Here is a 12,112-nt window from a genome sequence, read left to right as displayed (position 1 = left end):
GACAGACTTTGGGATATGGGGAAGGAAGAAGGATTTGGCATGCTATGGTTCATGGAGTCAGGAAGAGTAACAAACAACAAAGGGTCATACAATCAGTATGTATCAAAGGCTGAACTTGAATCTGATCTCCTTGACTCTAAGGATGAATTTTTAACCACTATATTCTGTTGTACCAAACAAAATGCCCAATTTCTCAAGGTGATCTTGCAATGTTCCTCACAATTAGTGAGTATATAGTTAGAAAATCTGTGGTTAGCATGCATTTGGTAGCACAGTTCCCCTTAGGAAGCTTGTATTAGATGTTTGCTGAATTGAATTTAATCCCCTCTGTACTTTTGTTTTTAATTGTAATCAGCTGACATTCTCATCTGAAGGAAGGAACAGGAATTGTCTGGAGCCTTGGATAGAACTCTATTCTGCCTGGTGGGAGCTTGTACTGATGAGAGGGCCTCAGAATAAATAGATAGCTTTTAGCCTGATTTCTTCTACTGAGGCTGAACTTACATAAATAAGTAAAATTAAAAAACAAAACAAAACATCAATTCTTCTTTCCCCCTGACACAGCCCATTCTGAATCAAAAGTTCATTCTTTACAGCTGAATTTGTTCCTGTGGAACTGATTGAAAAGTTATTTGATTAAAAATTGTGTGAATAATTGTTTTGTTGGGGAGCACTGTCCCTGGAGTCAGGAGTACCTGAGTTCAAATCCAGCCTCAGACACTTAACAATTACCTAGCTGTGTGGCCTTGGGTAAACCACTTAACCCCATTGCCTTGAAAAAACTAAAAAAAAATTGTGTTGTTGTGGGTTTTTTTTTTGGTTGGGGTGTCAATTTCCTCCTCTTTTTTCCCTTATTTTTTCAGGAAACCAAATCATCAGTAATATTTCAGTTCTTAATGAAACCTGCTTGAGGTGGAGGAGAAATGCAAAGATGACTGATTCAGAGGAGATGTATTTAGTAAGTTCAAAATTGATCTAAATATTTACCTGAGTGAGAGGTTTGAATTTCTTACAAAATTAATAATGCATGGAAGATATTAACAAATTTGGAAATATCCTGTGAGTTGAATTTTAGTCATTATATTGGAGAATTCAAGTCAAGTCTTCCTCTGTGTTGAGCACAAAGAAAGGTTCAAGATAATTCTAGCTTTCAATAGCTCTCACAGTCTAATGGAGAAAAAAGCATGAAAACTATTTTGTATAAAATATATATATACACACACACACACACACACACACACACACACATAATGTGGTACACTGGACCTGGAGTCAGGAGGATTACGCTTTCTGAGTTCAAATATGACCCCAGACACTTAATAACTCTGGACAAGTCATTTTAGTCATGTTTGCCTTACTTTCCTCATCTGTCAAATGAACTGAAAAGAAAAATGGCAAACTACTTTTTTATCTTTGCCAGGAAACCTCAAATGAGGTTGCCAAAAGTCAGACACACCTGAAAAAAAAAAGGAATAATCATATTAGAAGGAAGGCACTAGAATTTTTTATAGCAATTTTATTTAATATTTATTTATTCTCATTTTGTACAAATAATGTTTTTTATACATTAATAAAATATTCTTGTTTAAGAGTAAACAAAATACCCCTCCCCACAAAAAAATATAGACTTGCTTGAGTGATAAAGTAAAGGGGAGAGAAAAAAATTAAAATAAAAAAAATAGCAGTAATAATTGTAGGTATGGCCAGGTGGTGCAGTGGACAGAGCACCAGCCCTGGAGCCAGAAGCACCTGAGCCCATATCTGGCCCCGTACACACAACAATCACCCAGCTGTGTGACATGCAAGCCACCCCAACCCCACTGCCCTGCAAAAACCAAAAAAAGAAAAAAAAAAGACCTAAAATAAAATAGTAATAATGGTAGGGACAGCTGGGTGGCGGACAGAGCACTGGCCCTTGAGCCAGGAGCACCCAGGTCCAAATCCAGCCTCAGACACTTAATAATTACCTAGCTGTGTGGCCTTGGGCAAGCCACTTAACCCCATTGCCTTGCAAAAAAAAAAAAAGAAGAAGAAGAAAGAGAAGAAGAGGAGTAAGTTTATGTGAAAACACTTGAAATTCAATTCAGCAAGTCCTTGTTAAGCACTCATATTGGCAATCACTGAATTAGGTGATTTGGAAACAAAAAATTTTTTTGGAAGGGGTATAAAGAACATGTAATTTTACATCAACTTTATATACACATGTGTATATCTAGTACATCATATATACATATACATAGATTTCTGAGAGAAGATATATTAACAAATCTTTCTTCATACCAAAAATATAACAGAGGAGTCCAGAAAGTATAATGAAAGGTAGGGTAAAGTGGGAGAGGTACAGGGAAAGAACATGACTGGCATGACATGAGGAGCAGAAATGAAGGGAGGGGAGCTTTAGAGTTTAGAGTAGGAATTTTGAGTGGAGCTACAAGGCAGTAGATTGTCTCCAAATAATGGTGATACCAAATAAATGGTGATATTGATTTGTTTATCAACCTATGAACAAGAGTTAAAAGTGGCATTCAGATGATGTGAATTCCTGATCTGATCTGGTGGACTTAAGATCTAACTATTAGATATCTGTAAAGTGCAAGCATAAGAAATTTTATTCAACAAGAGTTAAAAGTGGCATTCAGATGATGTGAATTCCTGATCTGATCTGGTGGACTTAAGATCTAACTATTAGATATCTGTAAAGTGCAAGCATAAGAAATTTTATTCAACAAGAGTTAAAAGTGGCATTCAGATGATGTGAATTCCTGATCTGATCTGGTGGACTTAAGATCTAACTATTAGATATCTGTAAAGTGCAAGCATAAGAAATTTTATTCAACAAGAGTTAAAAGTGGCATTCAGATGATGTGAATTCCTGATCTGATCTGGTGGACTTAAGATCTAACTATTAGATATCTGTAAAGTGCAAGCATAAGAAATTTTATTCATTGTCTATAATGTACTTCCTGAATCTTTCTCTTACAGTTCCACATATGGGGCTACCGAGGGTATCAGGAGGAATTTGACCAGGAAGTATCATTTAACCTGACCACTGGTGATCTGGCTCCTGAGGTTTGCCTGGAGTTGTACCCAGGCACCAACTACACTGTAAACATCACAGCTGCTTCCTATGGACTTCCTGTACTTGTCTTTCTTATGACCCAGATAACTGGTATGTCTTGGATAATTAATTTCTTTTTGATGAGGAACATGATGACCTCAAATGCTCTTGAAAGTAAGGAGAGGGAGGTATTCGATCTATTACTTTTATTTCAAGAAGGTGTGCTGCCATTGACTTTATCATTTCAAATGTATCAAAAACACCCTTTCTTGATGATATACTTTGAATCAGGATATCTGAAGGAGCTATGGAAAAAAAACTTTGAATTTGGAGTTGGAAGATCTCTTCTTTAGGCAATTTTGGACACTTAATAGCAATTTAATCTCAATCATTTATTCTCTTAGAAACCCATTAAAATGGAATTAACTGGTGTTGTAAAGGATTTTGTAAATTAAAGCCTACACAAATTTCATGAGAAAAGAGAGGCCCAAGTGGATCAAGAGCCTAACTCAAAGCTAGGAAGACCTTGCTGTAAGCTCTACTTCTCACATATGTGATGTTGGATGAGTTACTTAACAAAATCCTTTACATAACTCTTTAGATAGGAATTTCCAATCTTGGGTGTTTCCTGTATCAATAAATTCACAGGTCAAGTTCCCATCCTTTTCTACTATTTTTGTAATCAAATCAGTCAGTAAACATCTATTAAATATCTATTATGTAACAGTCATGTTGATAAGCAGTGAAGATATTAAAAAAGGGGGGGGGAATAATCATTCCTATCATGGAACTCACCATCTATCTGGGAGATAACATATAAAGATATAGTCAGAATGAAATGGAGGTAATCAAATGAGGGAAAACACAAGCGCTAAGGAGATTAAGAAAAGGGTTTTTGAAGCTGGGCTTTTAGCTGGGACCTGAACGAAGCCAGCAAATGAATTCAGAAATGGGGAAAACATTCTAGGCATGAGGGATAGCTGGTGAAAAATTCCTGGAGCTGGGAGATGAAGTATCTTGTAAGAGAAACAGAAAAGAGGCTTGTGTCCTTGGATCTCAGAGTATGTAGAGATGTAGGTGTAGGAAGACCAGAAAGATAGGATGTAGCCATGTTATAAAGGGCTTATGGTCAATGGAGTTCAGATAGAAATGGTCACAGAACAAATTGATGTTCTCCTATTATACTTTTATATTTAACGTTTAGAACATTTATTGACCTGGTGGAAAAATTACTGCTTTTTGTAATTGAACCTGAATTAATATGTAATTTTATTTTCTATAGGCTCACTAAAAACATTTTTGGGATAATTCCAGTAGCAAATAGGAATGAGTTCTATTTCAACTTGTTCCCATATAATATCCCCATCTTGCCATCTGCTACTAGAATTATCCTGAACATGCCTTTAGTGAGATTTCAGAAAATGATTCAGTTATGCTACTGGCTTCTGCACTAGTCATATATTAATATGACATATTACAGAAACTTGTCAGATCTATTTCTATCTGCACTCCATTGAATATGGTTCAATGACTGAGAGTTAAAAGTAAAAAATTTATATAGATTTATAGTTTATTCTACAAGCATTATGTTTCCATCTCATCATCATCCTCATCAATTTTCATTATTTTTGATGAAATTCATATAGAAAAAGTCCTGGACAAGTCACTAATCATCTCTTGTCCTTTTATATTTAATATTCTGTGAACTTTTAATCTAAGTAGCTAAAATTAACTTCATTTTGTAATTGACAAAAAAATAGTATTAAGGTATAAATTTATCGGTGGGCAGAGCCAAGATAGCGGCATGAAGGCAGCATTTCCTGGGATCTACTTCCCTTCAAAACTCCAAAAGCCAACAAATTATGACTCTAGCCAAAATTTAGAGGGAGAGAACCCAGAGAAAGACTGAGTGATATATTTTTCCAAGTCTAAGATAACTTAGAGGTTCTTCAGGAAAGGTATTTCACCAGGACTGGGAGGTGGAAAAAGGCTTGGAACAGCTTGAAGGGGCAAAGAGAGAATTCTGTTACACCAGAATGAGTGTAGAGTAAGGGAGCACTGGCCACAGAACCTGCAGCTAGAATCTGGAGAAAGCAGCCTGCACCTCCAGAGCACAACCCACAGATGGTAAGGGGGTCAGGGAACACTGCAGAAATTTCTCTACTCTCCCTCAGGGTAGGACTCTGCTGTTTGCCCACATTCGGATTCAGGTGGCAATTTGGGCTTCCATACTGAGATAGCCAAGCAGGACTCCTCCTTACAGCTCCAGGTCAGAGGGAAGTGCTGTGGTTGTATACATATCAAAGCACAGGCAAGAGAGGATGAAACCTTGGAGGAATAAAGGTCCCAGTGGGGTGTCCCCGCAAAAAAGCCCCAAAGCCTTGGAAGTGCTATAAATTAGTATTGGGCTGAGGAAATGAGTAAACAACAGGAAAAAGAAGAATCTGACCATAGAGAATTACTTTAGTCCCATGGAAGATTGAAACTTCCATATCCAAAATGGTTCAGACTATGGATGAGCTCAAAAAAGGCTTTGAAAAGTAATTAAGGGAGGTAGAGGAAAAATTGGGAGGAGAAATGCGAGCAATGCAGAAAAATCATGAAAACCAAATCAACAGCTTGGTGAAAGAAATACCAAAAAATACTGAAGAAAATAATATGTTAAAAACTAGTTTAGGCCTAATGGAAAAGGCAAAACAAAAGGCAAATGAGGAAGAATGCCTTAAAAAGCAGAATTGGCCAGCTGGAAAAGGAGATAAAAGAGTTCTCTGAAGAAAATAGCTCCTTCAAATGCAGAATGGAACTAAAAGAAGCTGATGACTTTGCAAGAATCAGGAACAAATAAAACTCTTCAAAAAAAAAGGACAAAAATTAGAAGAAAATGTGAAATATCTCATTGGAAAAACAACCAAACTTGAGAACAGATCCAGAAGAAATAATTTAAAAATTATTGGCCTATCTGAAAGCCATGAACAGGAAAAGAGCTTAGACTTCATTTTTTCAAGAAATAATACAGCAAAATTGCCATGAGATCCTAGAAGCAGAAGATAAAATAGAAATTGAGGGAATTCTCTGATCACCTCCTGAAAGAGATCTCAAAAGAAAAACTGCCAGGAATATTATAGCCAAATTCCCAAACTCCCAAATCAAAGAGAAAATTCTAAAATCTGACAGAAACAAACAATTCAACTAGTGAGGCTCCATAATCAGTATTACAAAGGAACTGGCAGTATCTACATTAAGGGCTCATAGGGATTGTAATATATTATTCCTGAAGGCAAAAGTTCTTGGTTTACAACTGAGAATCAACTACCTAGCAAAACTGAACATCCTCTTTCAGGGGAAAAGATGGACTTTCAATGAAACGGGACTTTCAAACTTTCCTACTGAAACAACCAGAATTGAACAGAAAGTTTGATCTCTAAGTACAAGACTGGTGAACCATAGAGGGGGCGGATGAGAAGGACTCACTATGAGGAACTTAATTATATTGAACTGTTTATATTCCTGCATGGGAAGAAGATTTTGATAACTCATATGAACTTTCTCATTTATAAGAATTGTTTAAAGGAGTATATATAGACAGGACATAGGGAGGAGTGGAATATAATGGTATAATATAGTAAAAAGATGGAGTCATTGGGTGATAAAGGAAAGTACTGGGAGGAAGGGAAAGGAAATGAAGAAGAAGCTTCACATAACAGTCAAGAAAAAGCTTTTTCAATGGAGTGGAAAGGGGGAAGGCAAGGAGGAATGAGTGAGCCTTCATTCTCATCAGAAATGGCTCAGAAAGGAAATAACATACACTTAATAGGGTGAGGAAATCTATCTTACCCTAGAGAAAAATGAGAAGAAAGGGATGGGATAAGGGGGAATGGGGGTAGGGAATGGGGAATAGGTGATAGAAGAGAGGGAAGATTGTGGGAGAGGGTACTCAGATACAACACACTTTTGGACAGGGCCAGGATGAAAGGAGAGGGAGAGAATATAATGAGTGTGGGGAGGAATAGAATGGAGGTACAGCTAGTAATAGCAACTGTGGGAAAAATATTGAAGCTACTTCTCTGGTAGACTTATGATAAAGAAAGCAACTCACCCCAGAGACAGAGCCATTGGAATCTGAACACAGACTGAAGTACAGTTTTTTTTCTCTTTCTCTCACTATTCTTGAAGTTTCTCATCTGTCAGGGGGGGAGGGGAATTTGTTTTCTCTTATATCAAAATTATTCTAATGATAAATTTAAAAAAAAAGAAAAAAGATATAAATTCATGAGACTATCCTTGGTGTAAAGTACTGTAACAGACAGGAAGGAACAAAAGAAATAAACATTTATTAAGCTCCTACTGTATGCAAGACTCTTTGCTAAGCACTTTATAAATATTCTTTCATTTCATCCTCACAACAATCCTGGGAGGTAGGTACTATTGTCACCCCCCTTTTATAGCTGAGGAAACTAAGACAGACAAAACTTAGTGAAGTAAACTTCTATTACTTCAATTTTCTCATCTGTAAAATGAGGATCTTGCAAAATGGGTCTTTTTGAGTTCAGGCCTAGCACGTTACCTACTACACCACTTAGCTAATAAGCACTACATCTTAGGAACATGTGATTTTGATATCAGCTTGATTTTTAAGTTTTTAGCTTTTCACTGGTAGATCTGGAAGATAGTTTAATCTGTAATGATGGTCTACTTTCTGGACAGTTTATTAGTTGAATTGTGCAGGGTTTTTTGAGTTATATTTATTATACTTGTATGGGGGGGAAACATATTCTGATGTATAACCAACAGGTTGTGTTTTGCTCAATAATTGATAGGTACTAAAACTTTTATAGGCTGCAGTGATGTATTGACAATTTTTACTATTTCCTTGCTTAATCTACATTACTAATTCCAGCATATTTCTGGTGGTAATGACCTAATAAGCTGTCAGTCTATGCACCTTACTTTCTACACACAGGATTTAATAATTCCAGGATCTTTGAAACTTATAATTTCTGGTGGTAATGATCTAGTCATAAATCTCAGCCATTTTCTTGATGCCTCTGCATGACAGTGTTGACTAAGTCCAAACATTTGTTGCTCATGAAAATCTTTTGATTCAAATCTTGGGATCTTAACCATCATAGACTTTTCTTGAAGTGATAGAACTTTTGGTTAGAATGAACAAAATTAGTGTTTAATCATTATTTACCTTTACTTATTGCCAGTAAATTAATATCTGCTTTTTCCAACAGTATTTTTGTAGGTCCTTCATCATTTTGTCAAGTGTTCATTTTTAACATTCTTTTAAAATTTCATGTTACAAATTCTCTTTCAAACTCCAGTTCTTTCCCCATACATTGAGAAGGCAAGAAACATGAGACCTATGTCTCAAATGTATTTTTGAAGTCAAGCAAAACATATTTCCATATTAGTCATTTACAAAAAAGAAAATATAAGAAAAAAAATTAAAAATAATATGCTTCAATTTTCACTCAGGTCACCAATTCTTTCTTTGGATGTAGATAGCATTTTTCATCATGAGTCCTTTGGAATTGTCTTGGATTATTATTTTTTTTTTTAGACTCTTGGGTACCTGTTTAAAATATGATCACTTCCTAATCTCTTTATGTCCACCCCTTCTAAGTAAGTTCTCACATTCTGCCTCTATGGTACTACAAACCTCTAAGTATCTAGTCTGCAGGGGTCCAGCGTCTGTGGGGTCCTTGGAACCTGACAGGAGGGATAGAGTTGGCAAAATGAGTTGAGTCAACACAGGGTTAAAGGCAGGAGCAGGTTGACTGACTGTCAGCTGCTTGGATTTATTTTTATAGTCTCAGAATCATATCAAACAAGCAAACTAAAATCATTTCCTTGGTTACAAAAGTGTACAATTTTTCATCATTAATCATATAGTTCATATGGTTACAAGTTTGATCATGTAGTGGTTACAAGTGTGATTATCAATCATGTAGTTAATTTTCTTGTCCCTGCTCAGACCGTGATGACCTCAACCTGTCTGTTGCCTAGTTTGTTGTTACTAATTTAGCAGAACTTTCCTGATAATAATCTTTGATATAATTTGTTTAATGGAATGTTTTTATGTTTTTGTGCCGCATATGTAATGTTTTTCAATATGCTCCCTTGACAACCTATAGTGAGGGCAGTTATGTTTGTCCACCTGTCTGTTGACTCCTTCAGTAACCAATTTTCCTTTCAGCCCTTGTTGGTAGATGCCACGGTTTCTATGACTTTTTATTCTTTCCCAATAAACTAAGGCTATTAGAGTTCACGTAATAGTCACCTATACTAACTATTCTCTCACCATCTTTATCATATATTCCTGTGTATGATAAGGGGGGCAAAACTGTTAATTTCTCTGGAATTCTATCTGACCCATCTTGTATCTATTTTCCCTATATATATATATTCTGACATCTCCCTGGAACTCCCAGTGCTGTATTTTCCAAAGATTTTATAATGTTGAAGCCTTTTCTATGTCTCAGGGAGAGACAATTCTGTTCAATTTGAACAGAGTTCACAATTTGTTTTATTCAAGGAGTTTCTCTGAAATCCTTCCTTTATAGTCATTCCACTATTAGGATGAGTAAATTTTGTAATCAATAATAGACCTATAAATATGGGTATACATGGAATTCCTATATATATTGAAGAAGGAAATGTTGTTCCATCAGGCAGTGTGGCCACCTTGAGTCTTCTTACCGTGACTGTGCCAAACAGCTTAGAGACCCTGGCTCCCAACACTAGTGAAGTCACTTCTGATTTAATTAAGTATAGAATCTCTTAGTACTCTAAGTACTGGGACATTCTGAAGAACTGTACAGTTGATTGTAAGGTATGGGAGACACTAGCACAAGACTGCCCAGCATAGGATGCCCTCATCAGAGAAAGTGCTGAGACTTTAAAGTAGGTCAAAGGAAACATGAAACATATAAGTTTAAAGTAAACACTCCAGCTTTTCACCTGGATTATTTGTGCATGACCTGAGGTAGAGCATTCTGAGCTCATATTGGTCTGATCAGCCTCAGTTGGAGATTTTTGTTTGATCTAGGCATTCTTGTAGACTAATAATTTGCTTATCAATTTAATTTTTGTTCTAATTTGACTCTTGCTATGATATTGGAAATTCAACTTTACCACTTTTCTAGTCTTCAGTTTCCTCATTTGTAAACTTAGGACTTATATACTATGATGTCTGATATCTGAGGTATGAAACATATTTTTCTGTGATGTAGTGATATATTCTGTTATAGCCATGGCTTTTGGTGCCTAAACAACCCTTCAAATTAGAAGCATTCAATACAATATTTATGTTCTTCACCACTAGGAGAAGCTGTTGAATTAAATTAAGCTGTTAGATTCTCACACAAGAGAACTGACCATAGTATTTTCTAAAGTTGGAATACTTTAAAGTTTAAAAACAGAAATTCCAAGTATTAGCTTTTGCTAGAAAGGGGGAACTGTTAGAACTCCATTTATATTTGATTATGTGCATATGTGTATTATGTGCATAAATACAATCTGTTCATAATTGTCCAGGATATTTTCCTATAGTCTTAAATTTTTTCACATTTCCAAAGTTGCTGATTGAGGTTTGAATAATGTCACAGCTGAATTTGGTGGAAAAAGTGAACTGAATTTCCCTACCCAGTACATTACCTTAAACAGCAATCTGGCTGATAGTAACTGGATTGCAACAGGTTGGATATATTACTGACCTCACATGACAGTAAGAGTTTGAGGAATTTTGAAAGACAGAAACAAATGTTTCACTAGTGGAGAGTTATGTGTTTGACTCATCTCTCATGTGCTTATTTAGGTGGATAGATAATCCAGATAGAGCCACATAGTTTATAATGCCCACCTTTCACATCTCTGTATGTAGAACAGACTGCTTTGTCCTAAACTGATAATGATATCTTTTTCTTCTCCCTCAGCCTATCATTTCTGGTTACACATTCTCCTATCTTAATTAGGAAGGTATCCACATTGTTTCCTAGTCAAGACAATAAATTTCCTGCTCCTCTTCTACCCTGCATATACACACTTCCCTTGTTTATGCATGAAAAAACAAAATACTTTATTATTATAAATAGTAAAATGTTTTTATTAATAATATGATTGTACAATGATAGCAATAGCTAGCATTTATAATATAAGGCATACAAAGCATCTTATATATTGTATTTCATGGCATTCTCACAGCAGCTCTGGGAGTTGTGTGTTATTATCTTAATTTTTGTAGATGAGAAAACAGATGAGGCAGACAGATGCTAAGTGCCTTGTCCAAGGTTACACAGCTAGTAAAGTACTTAAGACATGAAGTCTCAGGTCTTCCTACCTCCAGGTCCAATGTATAACCTGTTTGTCTATTTAAAGGTAAAGCTGAGACTTAATCAGGATAGCATGACTGGAGATTGACATTTTATCACAGAACAAAAAAAATTAATTGCAGTTAAAAGTATTTGATAGAGGTTTTTCTTTCCTGTGTTCCCCCTTCAACACTAAGGCAGTTATATACTGGAAAAACTATTCCTTCTTTTTGGTCTTTTAGAATCTTCCTTAATGTTGTTTAATATTTATTTGTTGAATGAATGAAAGTAAATTGCATTAAAATCAAGGGGAAAAGCTAGAAGAAAATTTATTGTGTCAGTCTAAGTAAGAATTGCACAGAGAATGCTCAGAATTTCTTTGCTAGTTCTAGTGAACCATATTGGCCCCATTTTAAGGAAACCATTATCCCCTAGCAGATTCTGGCCAGCCATAAGTGATTCAGCTCCTGAAAGCCTTTTGGATGATAGGAAGTAATCCCTTTATTGACTGAGAGGTACCATTGACTCAGATTTTTTAAAAAAGGAGTGTCCATCCCTGACTCTTTTCTTGTAAGGTATGAAGAATGGTGCTCCTTCAACAGCAGTTCAACTGCTCCTATTCTAATTGAACTCCAGGTTAGGTCTCTGACTGCCTCTTTTGTCTTCTTGTTTCTTTGCTTGATCCTAACCAAATATTGACCTCAAATTGGATGTGTCTAGACTTGGAGGCAGTCCTGAA

The 12,112-nt window shown here is 35.9% G+C and overlaps 1 protein-coding gene across 16 annotated transcripts in view; it reads left to right on the top strand.

The window, feature by feature from the left end:
* The window catches only part of SUSD1 (sushi domain containing 1), a 396,750-nt gene that overhangs the window by 227,884 nt on the left and 156,754 nt on the right, over positions 1-12,112 (top strand). For all 16 annotated transcript variants that reach the window (XR_012472619.1, XM_074207538.1, XM_074207542.1 and 13 more), the window contains 2 exons: positions 864-958; positions 2,983-3,169. Coding sequence is in view for 15 of the 16 variants with exons in the window: in XM_074207538.1 (XP_074063639.1) it covers positions 864-958; positions 2,983-3,169 (282 nt within the window). In the remaining variant the exon portion in view is untranslated. The remainder of the gene's footprint in view (positions 1-863; positions 959-2,982; positions 3,170-12,112) is intronic.

Source organism: Macrotis lagotis, chromosome X, assembly GCF_037893015.1.
Source record: "Macrotis lagotis isolate mMagLag1 chromosome X, bilby.v1.9.chrom.fasta, whole genome shotgun sequence".
Lineage (NCBI taxonomy): Eukaryota > Metazoa > Chordata > Mammalia > Peramelemorphia > Peramelidae > Macrotis > Macrotis lagotis.
Note: the sequence above shows the minus strand (reverse complement) of the source record. Positions and strands in the feature narration are given on the sequence as shown.